The sequence below is a fragment of the Monodelphis domestica genome, chromosome 6 (genome assembly GCF_027887165.1).
Source record: "Monodelphis domestica isolate mMonDom1 chromosome 6, mMonDom1.pri, whole genome shotgun sequence".
NCBI classification, from domain to species: Eukaryota; Metazoa; Chordata; class Mammalia; order Didelphimorphia; family Didelphidae; genus Monodelphis; species Monodelphis domestica.
Window position 1 is genome coordinate 24,346,877 of NC_077232.1, and position 14,113 is coordinate 24,360,989.

The 14,113-nt window shown below is 31.2% G+C and overlaps 1 protein-coding gene across 1 annotated transcript; it reads left to right on the top strand.

Annotated features, from left to right (window-relative positions):
• Positions 1-1,444: 1,444 nt before the first annotated feature.
• Positions 1,445-2,374, top strand: LOC100021367 (olfactory receptor 5W2-like). Its single transcript, XM_001373509.3, has one exon. It carries the CDS (start codon positions 1,445-1,447, stop codon positions 2,372-2,374), a length of 930 nt encoding a protein of 309 aa, XP_001373546.3.
• The last annotated feature ends 11,739 nt before the right edge of the window (positions 2,375-14,113 follow it).

The window sequence follows — 14,113 nt, forward strand, 5'->3', positions numbered from 1 at the left end:
CAATCTCATGAACATAGATAGCCACAAGTTCTAAAATTGACACCAATTTACAAACTGTTAATTTTTTAAAAAGCTGATGAAATTTCTATTACCTGACAGGGTGCTGAATATTAAAAAAAATCATTAAAAACTATTGAAAGTCTGTCAGGACTAATGCAAGATCTCTTCTACACTAATCTGAAAACAAACATTATGATTTTCATGAAAAAAGAAGAAAGAATAATCAATAAGTTGCAATTAAATTTTGAAGTGCTCATTTTTATGTTTATAGACTGGAGTCTTATGTTCCACAAAGAGGGGATTTTTCAAAGAAGTAACTACTGGCATCAATGCAGACCAGAACTTGCTCTTCAAATTTTTATCTAAGGGAGATGTCTAGATTTTGTTAGTGGATTCAGGATAACACAGCCATTATGAAGCAAAGGTAAAACTTGAAACCAGGTTTATCTAAGTCTGAGACCAGAACTATAGCTAGCTAGCCAACTACCTACCTACGTACCTAACTATCTATCTACCTATATCTATCTACTTACCTACCTACCTACCTACTTATCTATCTATCTATCTATCTATCTATCTATCTATCTATCTTTAAAGAAACCAAACCCTCTCCACTTATATAGTGTAGGCATTTCATAAGTATTTGTTAAATTAAATGAAATAACAGTTTAATAAAATTTGCAAAAGCTTAATATTATTTTTCTTTTGACCCTCATTACAAACATAATATGAAATAACATTTTATAGTTAAGAAAACTGAGAAAACTTTCCCTTAGTCCTACAGACACTGTGTGGAAGAAGGAAGATTTATGGCTCTAAGGGTAGTTCTCTACACAATCTGAGCCATTGCCTAAGACCAAATATATATCAAGTATAAAATAATTTCTTGTTAAATTGAACTGATACTGAGATTTACTGATACTTTTCACAAAGCTTCTCATGAATATTCTTTTTTAAGCTCACATTTTGCTTTCTGAAGATTTTACATGTCCATCCTTTAAGCCCACTGATCCCATCTTCCATTTTGTTTGAGAGAATGATCATTTTTCTAGTTACTAAGATGTAATCTTCAACGTAAATCTCTCTTTCTCTCTCTGCCTCTCACACTTCGAATGTCTCAATATTTTCACAAAGGAAAATTTGAAATATTACTGAATGCATTCTAATGATTTTTTAAAAGCAATCAATCCTTTTATATTTACAAAGAATCTTTCTGTCTTTGGTTTCTAATCAGTTTTGCATTATCTCATCTGTATAGCATGAAGTTTGATATACTTTTTTGACATTAATGACTAATAGAGAGGAACTATCTGTCATCACATTACAGATGAGTAAGAATCCAAAAATCTTTCATTTATTATTGTTACAAAAGAGTAAAAATTCATTTACTTTACCTATCTATTTCCTATTCACAGAAAGACAGGAAAGAAAAAAAGCAGAAGAAATGGATAAGAATTATTCCACTCCAACTGAATTTGTCCTCTTGGGAATTACCAATGATCCTGAACTAAATGTGGCCTTTTTTGTTCTTTTTCTCATCATTTATTTGGGTATTCTTATAACAAATATTGGGATGATCATATTAATATGTGTAGACCCTCAACTCCATTTGCCCATGTATTTCTTCCTCAGCCACATGTCCTTCTGTGACCTTTGCTACTCTACAGCAATTGGCCCGAAGATGCTGGTGGACTTCTTTGCTGAGGACAAATCCATTTCCTTCATTGGCTGTGCTCTGCAATTCTATTTCTTTTGTACATTTACAGATGCCGAGTGTCTACTGTTAGCAGTAATGGCCTTTGATCGCTATATGGCAATAAGTAACCCTTTGCTTTATACAGTAAACATGTCTAGCCGGGTCTGCTACTTATTGATTACTGGTGTCTACATGGTAGGGATGATTGATGCCCTGATACATACAACTTTAACCTTCACACTGAGTTTCTGCAGGTCCAATGAGATTAATCATTTCTTCTGTGATGTTCCTCCTCTTTTGTTAATCTCCTGTTCTGATACCTATATCAATGAACTGGTGATCTTTACTGTCTATGGTTTTATTGAAATGGTCACTACTACAGCAGTCCTCATTTCTTATTGTTATATAATCCTTTCTGTGTTGAAAATCCACTCCACTGAGGGCAGATGGAAAACATTTTCTACCTGTACTTCTCATTTAGCTGTTGTTACAATCTTCCAGGGGACTATGCTTTTTATGTACTTCCGACCAAGTTCTGCTTATTCATTAGATCAAGACAAAATGGCCTCTTTGTTTTACACTATTGTCATTCCCATGTTGAACCCCCTTATTTATAGTTTGAGAAACAAAGATGTGAAAGGGGCCCTGGAAAAAGTGAAGAATAAAATATGTTCTTAATATATGTTACTACTATCTCAGAGATTTGGAGATTTTACAGGGATATTGGGAATCTGAAGGTGTAATAAATTTATTAGAGGTAAGCCACTTGAACCCCTTTAAGTGTCATTGAAAACAGCAATATTATTAAATACATATATAAAAATTAAACCTCTAAATGCAAAAGAAATCTTAGGGTATACTTAGTCAAATCAATATCTTAGTCTAAATATTCTTTGAAAAGTGAAACTCTAAGCAAACATTTACACATCTATTTGTATTAAAATTCATATGTTTATATATATGAATAAAGTAATTGACTTTAGGAAAATAGAATTAGAAATGAGTTTGCATCTTCATATCTCTGACAGCTATATAGTGATCAAAAATTTAATATGACATGTTCTAGAGTAGTCAATGTAGGATATATCAAATTTATGCACTTTGTCAATCAATATAGCACAGGATAATTGTGACTTTATTATCTTTATCATAGGACTATTGTTACTTTTTGTGTGATTTCCTCTGTGTAAGAAAATCACAGTTATGATTTATTACCTTTACCAATTCATGTCAGATAGTATTTTACAGATTCACACAGCCTAGTAAATTTCAGAGATGAGATTTATATCTATGTCCTCATCAGTAAGAAGTCTGCTGTATGTCCATTATATTCCTATGTTTTGATTTTCAAATGATGTGATATATGTAGAGAGTTGTTGACAAATTCAAACTCCAACACAGTTATCTATAATTATGCTTTTTCTCTGAAACAGGACAAACTTCCCTTGGAGTTGCTAAATAAAATAGGCACGCATTATAGACATAAATTTTCAGAGTAGCATTTTAACTCTCCAATAAACTCTTTATTTACAAAAAAATTTTAAAATGACAATATTAGTTGTAATTAACATTGCCTTCATTTGTAAGAAAGAACATTTGTATTGATTATTATATTAAACAAGGTATTATCTGAGATTAGGAGTAATACACAATAAGCTATTGAGGAAATCAAAATATAATTCTAGTGTCTGCACCGAGAAATAGAAGTTTTATATTTGTGTTCTATTTTAAATAATATCTTAGGAGAGGAAGATAGCACTATATCATGATGTAATGAGAGAAGGCTGCAAAGAGGATATGAGTCTTGCTGTGTGCTTCAAAGAGTGATAATTTATGTGGGTCCAAGTTTGGCTACACAGACCATTTGAATATATAAACTGTTTCATTTTTTTTAATACTTTAGCAACTCTGGATGTATAATATTATATTGCTACATTAAATCAATGTATTGTTAAATTTTGGAAAGCTAAAATTTATTCTTATTTTCTGTCTTGTTTTACAGCATTGTTATGAAGGATACATCTGCAAGAAGGGGAGGGAGGATAAATTTATCTGGTAAAGAGATGTTGGCTAATCAAAATATAAATTTAAATTAAAAAATGAATAAAAAACATTATAGACATTATTGAAGTCAGTAGAATTAAAAAGAAAGAGAATAATCAAAAGTGAAGATATGGGAAATAAATCTATTAAACATTTATTAAGCAACTACTATTCTCCAGTCATTGTCCTAAGTACTATATATTTTAAAATGGTAAAAACTAATCCTTGTGTTCAAAGACCCTCCCTCCCATAAAGCAATATATATATATATGTATGTGTATATATGATAAATAGGATATAATTAACAAAGAAAATCAACTGGAATTAAGAAACCTGAGAGGTAGTCAGTGAATAGAAGGTAGAACATCGAGAGGTAATAGCCTTAGCCAAGTGATGAGGTGTCTGGTTTGTGGAATGTCCAGGAAGCTGTTGTTACTGGATCAAAAAATCAATGATGGGAAGCAACAAATAAGGAGACTAGAAAAATAAAAGAGGACTTGACTAGGAAGGGCTTTGAATGCTAAAACAGATCATTTAATAGCAGTTAGAAATGTGAGGTTGGAAGTCAAAAAGGGGAATGAAGCATGAAACATAGATTTGATAATCCATTGAAGCAACTGAAATCCCTAAGTGCCATATGATTGAGGGAGAAGAGAAGATGGACCAGCACAGAACCCTAAGAGATACCTACATTTAGAAGGCATGATAAAGAGGAGGGTCCAGTGAAGGTAACAAAGAAGGAGTAGTCAGAAAAGTAGGAGGAAAACCAGGAGTGCGTGGTATTCTAAAAATCTCAGGAGAAGAAAGAAGTGATGAAAAGTTTCAAAGGATGCAGAAAAGTTAGTGGAAATAAGGACTGAGGAAAATTTCATTGGATTTGTTAATTGAGAGATCTAAAGTAACTTGGAGGAGCGTGATTTCAATGGAAGGATGAAGAGAAACCAAATTTTAGGGAATTCAATAGGTCTCTTGAAAATGACCTTAGTGTATACAGAATACAATTGGATGAGCAGCAATGATATATATATTTCACATACAAAGGGATTCCAATAATTTTATTTTGGGGGAATATACAGGATGAGGCAAAATCCTGGTGGGATTATTTTTAGCCTAGGAATCTGGAAGCTCATCTAGTTTCAACTTTCACATTTTAGAGTTTTAGTTTGTGAAGTAATAAAGTCAAATGTGGAACAGTATACTGTCATTCTTATCAATGTAGTGATTTTTTAACAGTCTATTTTTTTCATTATTGTTCTCTTTAATAAATTGGCATAAGGTATGACACTTTAGGAAAGGGAAAGACAAGAAATTTATCTAAGAAATTAATGATTAAAATTGTTAAAATATATAGATAATAAGGAAGGAGATATAAAAGGAATGATCTAAATAGACATGCATATGTAAGAAATCAAGAATAACAATATTATCAGATGTGATAAAAAGAAATGAAGGAAATATTACAAACAATTAGAACTTTGATGTTCATCTTGGATCTATAGAAATATTCTCTTCTTTAAAACTCATACTTACTTTCATATTTCCATAAATATCAAACCAGACTTTAAAAATCTCCTTTTGTAATGAAGGAAGTAGTTTTAAAATTTTTGATTCAGTAATATGATTCCTTTATAGAAAAGAGCCTTTTTGTTTAGATACTTAACTTTGATGTTATTTATATATACTTTATACAAAGGTATATTATCTTAGATATTCAATATTGGGAATGATGATAGAGATTAACTAGATTACCCTTCTTTTATGGAGATGATCTTTCCTAGTACCCTGATATCTTTACCTTCAGCTGCAATCTTTTTTTGTAGCTGTATGAAATGAAAAGTATAGACTAAAGCCAGTAGCTGCTGCAGCTGGTGTTCAATTCATGAATGCTTCTTTGTAGTAAAATAGTTGAAATAAGACAAAAATGGAAGCAGTTTTCTTTAAAGCAGTTTAGTTTCTAAGGATGAAATGGGTACTATGCTATGCAAAAATGTCAGGGAAAATCAAGGTGCATTACCATTGGGTTTGGTAAGAGACATTAGGGCAAGTGATATGAAGAGGCTCATTGTAAAGTCATCCTGAGGAAGGAGCTAATGTCAGGATATGGAGTTCAGCTAGGGAAGGTAATTTTGTCCTCTTCTTCTACATAGGTAGAGAGAAGAAATATGATAAAAAGAACACATATCCAGGAAGTGACATCTTGGGGCCATGGCCTAGGAAGAAATGATACTGGATTCTTCCCTCTCCAAATCTTCCCCCACTAATTCCTCACTGATTCCTCATCTAGAACACATCTATTCTATATTTCTTATTCTATGTTAATCCTACAGCTGACTCTGACTCCTATGTCCATCACTCACCAAAAAATGGACACACTGAATTATCTTTTATCCATATTATTGTACTTTAATATTTATATTTTAACCTTACCTTCAATGTAATGAGTCTGTAGTTGATCTCTTAAATTCCATCATTAATTTTCCATTCTTAGGTTATCTATATAACACTCAAATGGAGTATAAATAATCTAGAAAACATAACATATCTAAAAAATCAATCATTAACTACTTTTTAGAATGATTTATGAAATATTAAATGTTTTTAAATACATTTTTGCATAAAAGTCACTATATACAATCCTATCTAGGGGATCCTCATTAAGAGGAAAGGGAGATTAAGTGACATTAGAATATGAAAGAGAAGAAAAATACACTGATGTAGTATTTGGAAGGAGCATAAAAATGAGGACATTTATTTAGGACATTATATTTGAACTCATTTGAATCAAAACTCATTTCATTTGTGTCATAGTTATACCCTACAATTTAGGCACTTTAGGTCTTATGTCACTGTTTTCCAGTTGAGGAATTTGAGGTTCTGAGATATTAAGGTTCATGTTAATACAGGTAATATGTTAAAATCTTAATTTGAACTCAGGTTTTCTCTTCTCTTCTCCAAGTCCAGTTCTTGTACCCTATGCCATGATGAATCATGAGTAGAAATACCCTTTACTTAAGATTTTTCCTTCCAATCATAGAATTTTAGCACTTGAGGAAACCACAAAGATCAAATGATCATAGTCCTAGACTTGGAAGAGACCTTGGTGGCCATCTTGCCTCATTGCCTGATTTTATGGATGAGAATACCAAAGTTCATGGAAATTGTCTGATATGATCAACATTCATATTACTAGTTAATTTTACAGACAATAAAATCAAATGTTACCAAGGAGAAAGAATTTCCTAATGTTCTACAGATCATTAGTGGTAAGGCCAGACTTTGGATGATCCTTGGATCCTAGATAACAGCTTTTCTTCCCTTTTACTTATTACATTTCTATCATTCAACATTGTTTCAACATTAACCATTACAGCTAAATATCCATTACCTACACATTACCTACACTAATTCTTTCTAAGATGTCAAAAACAAATTTATTCCCCACCTCTTATTGTCTAGTATCAAATTATAACCATTTCCCTTTGTGACTTTCAGGCTCATTGTCTCCCAGAATAATCTGTTTGCCCAAACATTCAAATAATCACTTTAAGGATATTAAATGTTTAAGAACTGATATCAAAGATTATATTAAAGGAAAACTTAAAACTACTAAAGAGCTTTTTTAACTTGTATTTTTTTATATTTAGAGAGGTTGAACATGTTTCCAAATAATTATGAAAATATTTACTTTTTTTTAAATTATGCTTCTATATAAAATATATCTTTATATTTACAAACACATATATCTCCTTTGTTCTCTTTTACAATATAGACTGACTGATACCACTATTTTATACTTTCAAAAGATCTGTACTTATCCCAAACCCTGGCAGGTCAAAAACAGAGAAAGAAAACTATAGAACAATCTCCTTAATGGATATAGATGCAAAACTCTTAAATAAGATACTAGCAAAAAGACTCCTGCAAGTCATAACAAGACTTATTCACTATGAGTAGGAATGCAAAGATGGGTCAATATTAGGAAAACCATCTGCATAATTGACCACATTAACAAGCATCCGGAGAAAAATCACACGATCATCTCAATAGATGCAGAAAAAGCCTTTGATAAAATACAACACCCATTCCTATTGAAAACACTAGAAAGTATAGGAATAGAAGGGCCTTTCCTAAAAATAATAAACAGTATATATCTAAAACCATCAACTAATATCATCTGCAATGGGGATAAACTAGAAGTCTTCTCAATAAAATCTTGAGTGAAACAAGGATGCCATTTTCACCTCTATTATTTAACATTGTACTAGAATCACTAGCAGTATCAATTAGAGAAGAAAAAAGAAATTGAAGGTATTAAAATTGGCAATGAGGAGACCAAGCTATCACTCTTTGAGTATGATATGATGGTCTACTTAAAAAATCCTAGAGAATCAACCAAAAAGCTCATTGAAACAATCAACAATTTTAGCAAAGTTGCAGGATACAAAATAAACTCACATAAGTCATCAGCATTTAAATCTGCAATCCATTTCAATAGCAAGAATTAGAAAGAGAAATTCCATTTAAAATCACACTAGACATTATTAAATGTTTAGTAATCTATCTAACGAGAAAAACATAGGAACTACATAAACACAACTACAAAACACTTTCCACACAATTAAAACGAGATCTAAACAATTGGAAAAATATTGCTTACTCATGGGTGTGATGAGCTAACATAATAAAAATTACAATCCAACCGAAATCAATTTACCTATTTAGTGCCATACCCATCAAACTACCAAAAACATTTTTTTTACTGAATTAGAAATAAACATAACAAAGTTCATTTGGAAGAACAAAAAGATCAAGGATATACAGGGAAATCATGAAAAAAAATCAAATGAAGGAGGACTTGCAGCCCCAGATCTCAAACTATACTATAAAGTAGTAGTTATCAAAACAATTTGGTACTGACTAAGAGACCAAAAGGAGGTTCAGTGAAATAGACTTGGGGTAAATGACCTAAGCAAGACAGTCTATGATAAGCACAAAGATCCCAATTTTGGTGACCAAAACCCACTATTTGATAAAAACTGCTAGGAAAATTGGAAGACAATATGGGAGAGATTAGGTTTGGATCAACATCTCACACCCTACAAAAAGATAAAATCAGAATGGGTGAATGACCTGAATATAAAGAAGGAAACTATAAGCAAATTAGGCAAACACAGAATAGTATACATGTCAGATCTTTGGGAAAGGACTTTAAAACAAAGCAAGAGCTCGAAAAAATCACAAGTAAAATCAATAATTTTGATTACATCAAATTAAAATCTTTTTGTACAAAAAAAACTGATGCATCCAAAATTAGAAGGGAAGCAACAAAATGGGAAACAATCTTCATTACAAAAACCTCTGATAAAGGTCTAATTACTCACATTTATAAAGAGCTAAGTCAATAGTACAAAAAGTCAAAGCATTCTCCAATTGATAAATGGGAAAGGGACATGAATAGGTAATTTTCACTTAAAGAAATCAAAACTATTAATAAGCACATGAAAGTGTTTGAAATCTCTTATAATCAGAGAAATGCAAATCAAAACAACTCTGAGGTATCATCTCACACCTAGCAGATGGGCTAATATGACAGCAAAGGAAAGTAATGAATGTTGGTTGGGATGTGGAAAAGTAGGGACATTAATGCATTGCTGGTGGAGCTATGAATTGATCCAACCATTCTGGAGGGCAATTTGGAACTATGTCCAAAGGATGCTAAAAGACTGTCTGCCCTTTGATTCAGCCATAGCACTACTGAGTTTGTACCCTAAAGTGGTAATAAGGAAAAAGACATGTACAAGAATATTCATAGCTGCGCTCTTTGTGGTGGCAAAAACTTGGAAAATGAGGGGATGCCCTTCAATTGGGGAATGGCTGAATAAATTGTGGTATATGGTGGTGATGGAATACTATTGTGCTCAAAGGAATAAAAAAGTGGAGGAATTCCATGGGGACTGGAACAACCTCTAGGAATCGATGCAGAGTGAGAAGAGCAGAACCAGGAAAATATTGTACCCAGAGACTGTTACACTGTGGTACAACCGAATGTAATGGACTTCTCCATGAGGGGCAATGCAATGACCCTGAACAACTTGGAAAAATTTATGAGAAAAAACACAATCCTCATCCAGAGGAAACACTGTGGGAATAGAAACACAGAAAGAAAAACAACTGCTTGAATAAATTGATCAAAGGGATATGGTTGGGGATGTAGACTCTAAATAAATATCCTAGTGCAAATAACAACATGGAAATAGGTTCTGATTAAGGACACAAATAATACCCAATGAAATTGCACATTAGCTGCAGGAGGGTAGGGAGGGAAATAATGTGAATAATATAAACAAGCAATAATGTTCCAAATTGACTAAATTAATTCAAATGGGAAAAAAGAATAAGCAGAAGTAAATCCTTAAGTCCTTATTCCTTTCCCTTCCAAATCAATAAAGTTGATTTTTATGAAAATAAAAAAAAACTTAATTCGAAGTTGAAGTTTTCTAGGTATTACATCACTCCACTGAAACCTGTAAAAATTATTTCCATTCATCATTTGAACATATATGGCAGGCATCTTCAAAAAAATAATGGTTTATTATTCAATACATTCTTGATAAGAGAAAATTACTTCTAACTCTAAATTCATGTGATCCTATATTTTTTATTCTTTGATGATATGACAACATAATATTTATATTTTAATGAAATATTTACTCTTGAATATTACAATTAAGAGTTTAATGATTTTTAAATAATGAGAGTCAATAGTCCTGGAGATAAATCCACATTGTTATTTATTTTTGTGTTTGTTTTGCAAACAATGTCAGAAAAATAATAAGATTTTTGCCACCAGATTAAAAAAAGGACTGAATTTCCTTAACAGATAGGACTTAAGAGGTCTCATAATCCTTAAATACAAGAAGCACTGAGGATTCAATTCTGAGAAAGTGCTTATTGATTAGAGAGTAAATATGTCTTGTTCCTTATGATTCATTTAAAAATATTTTGTTGTTTTCAATTATAGAACATTCAGTTATTTTATTTTTTCTCATTTGCCCAAGACTCTGAAAACTGAAAACAAGAAATATATTATGCAATATATTTCACAAGTCCAGTTAACCAAACATTTGCTTGATAATTGCATATCAAAAATGAATCTAATATTCAGCCTAAAATCATTTTTCTCTATCATATAATGTAGTTTTCCCTTTTCTAGTGCTCTGATATCTTGTTTGTTCATACAGATAAGTGTTATTTATCTCTCACAATTTATTTTATAAAGTTATCATTTAAATTATTCTCCTTATTGTGTACACTTCAGTATGATTTGATTCATATGAATCATTTCCTATCTCTTTGAAAAAAACACCCCATTCACTTTGTATTCCTCAGGCACAAGTTATTCAGTTATTTCCCAGGCAATTGGCATTGTCTTGGCTCTAATTTTTAATACTAAAATTGGCTAATATTAGGATTGTTGTACATATAGTCTCTTTATATTTTTCATTTATTCCATAGTGGCATGGGTGTTGCAGTGATAGAATAGAAACAAAACTCATATACCATTTATAAAATGTGTGTAATTCAAAATTTCTTTCCAGAATCATTGAAATCATTAATATCTCCACTAGCCCAGATTGCATCAATAAATCTGTTATCATCTTCACACCTCGGTGACAATTTATTGAATTTGTGGAATGGTTTAAAGGATTTGTTTGACATAAGAATCCAAGTGACCAAAGTCACTAAAGATTTGATATGGTACCGCAATGACGATGAAGGTTTTTCAAAGGTATTACTATGAGGTTAATGAATACTATTTATATAAGCATTAAAGTGTAACCAGAAATTACCTTATTTTAGTTTTAAATGAACTAACTGACTATGGGTATATTAACGTTGTGGGGGATGTTTTGGTTATTATTGTTCCTTCAATGTGGATGACAGCAAAGAGATTTCATTGGAAATTTTTGAATTGGCTGAAACAGTTAGAAACATTAATATTATGCAGAGTCCTACTTTCTCTGTCTTTGCTGAGATTTTTACCTTTAAAAATATTCACGTTAGTAGACTTGCAAGGCCTCAAAATATATTAAAACCTTATATACAAATATTTATATGCTCCATCAAAATCACTTATGCCCAGCCTTACTGAATCTAAGTCTCCTTTAAATTCTCTATAATGTAGCCATATTTTTATTTACTAATTTTCTTTCATCAGCTTTCTTTTTCCAGTGTGCATAATTTTTTTCTATACAGTTATCTCATATTGGTTTATTGACATCATTCCATCTTTGAAGACAAAGAACATATATTAATTTATCCATAAATCCCTTATTTTTACAATACCAAACTTTATACACTTTTCCTGATGCTTTTTTGTCATATGAACTTTATTATGAACCTACCTTTATTTTTTCTCATTTGAGTTTGCAAATTAGATATATATTTATCTTCTCCATTTCTTGAGGGTAAAAAAATATTTTTTCATTCTTCCTTCCATCCTTCTTTAACTAACAAAGCAATTTATATTTGAAATGAAAGCTGGATTTTGAATAATGTTATACAACTATTTTATTCATATTTGTTTTAAAATCAAATAATTTTTACTTTGAATGTAATTAACTTAAAAGTAACGTTAATAAGTATTAAAGTATGATGAATACAAATTTCATAATTCAATGCCATAATAAATTTGTGTGAAGTTGAATTCATGAATTCCAAATGAAATTGCAATTTTTGATATATAGTGGTTCATAATCAATTGGAAAACTTTTAGCCCTAAACACCACTCTTTCCCTTCTATAAAGCTTTTTCCCTACATCCTCCATCAACAATTAGTAAAGATAAGATAAATTGAAATTTCCTTTAAGATATTCCACCAATTTGAGAAAACACATTGGGAATAAAATCTAAATATATCTCCAATTGCACTTTCCACCTTTGAGGCAATGTATAATTCAAGGAGGAGAAGACTAATGAGTTTTCCCTTCAGATTAATTAGGCAAGAGTTTACACAATAGCATAGAGATAATTCAGAGGTTTCTGAGCTATAAATTCCAAATGTCATTAAATTTTAAAAAATGACTCCCTCCTCTTGAGCCAATTATACAAGGTATGTGGATATTCTTTGGACAGGTATGTTTATGAAGTCTTAAAGGGATGCATTTGCAGGACAAGGTGAACGGTACTAGAAGACACACAAGAGTTTTGAGACTTCCAGAGATGTATGACTAATTTTGCTTTCCTTAAAGCTTTGTAACTGTGATGGCAGAATGTAGTACCAAATATCAGAGATAGTGTTTATCTCCTTAGGATGAGAATTCACCTTCTCAGAATGAGAAATTAATATAATTCTTAGATATTGCTCTTTAAGATGGGTATCACTGAGGCATTTTCTCTTTTAGACATAATGAATATTAAAGTTTTGCTTACATCAAAAAGTAGTTGAAAAACTTCTAAAAGTTTGTTACAAGTGTTAAGTTGGGTCATATGTCACATTTTCCTGCTGAGATTTAAAAAATAATAAAAGCATTACTTTTCCACTTTCTCTAGCTCTTCTTTTTATATCATTCACATTCCTGTTCCATGTCTCAACACATAAGTGAGAGTGTGCATGTATGTGTCTGTATATATGCACATACACACATACATGATTTCCTCTCCCATCACATTCGACATACCTATGTCATGAACATAGATAACCACAAGTACTAAAATTGACACCAATTAACAAACTGTTAATCTTTTAAATAACTGATGAAATTTCTAATACTTGACAGGGTGCTGAATCATAAAAATATCATTAAAACTATTGAAAGGCTTTCAGGACTAATGTAAGATCTCTTCTATGTGTACCTGAAAGAAAATAAACTTATGATTTTCATGAAAAAAGAAGAAAGAAGAAAAAAAATTGCAAGTAGGATTTTTGAAGTGCTCATTTTTCATGTTTAGAGACTGGAGTCTTTATGTTTCATAAAGAGGGGATTTTTCAAAGAAGTAACTACTGGCATCAATGGAAACCAGGACTTGTTTCAATTTTTTACCTAAGGGAGATGTCTAGATCTTGTGAGTGGGTTCAAGATAACACAACTCTTATGAAACAATGGTAAAACTTAAACCAGGTTTATCTAAGTCTGAGATCAGAAATATATTTATCTACCTACCCACCAACCTACCTACCAACATATCTATTCATCTATCATACAATCTATCTATCAATCTAATTATCTATCTATCTATCGATCTATCTTGAAATCAAGGCCTCTTTATATATATATTTATATATATATTTAGTATTGGCATTTTATAAATATTTGTTAATTTAATGGACAACTACACTATAATAAAATTTGCAACACATTTAAAATTAGTTTT

What these genes read in the sequence shown, in the direction of transcription:
- LOC100021367 (XM_001373509.3), top strand. Translation starts at nt 1,445, where the DNA reads ATGGATAAGAATTATTCCACTCCAACTGAATTTGTCCTCTTGGGAATT.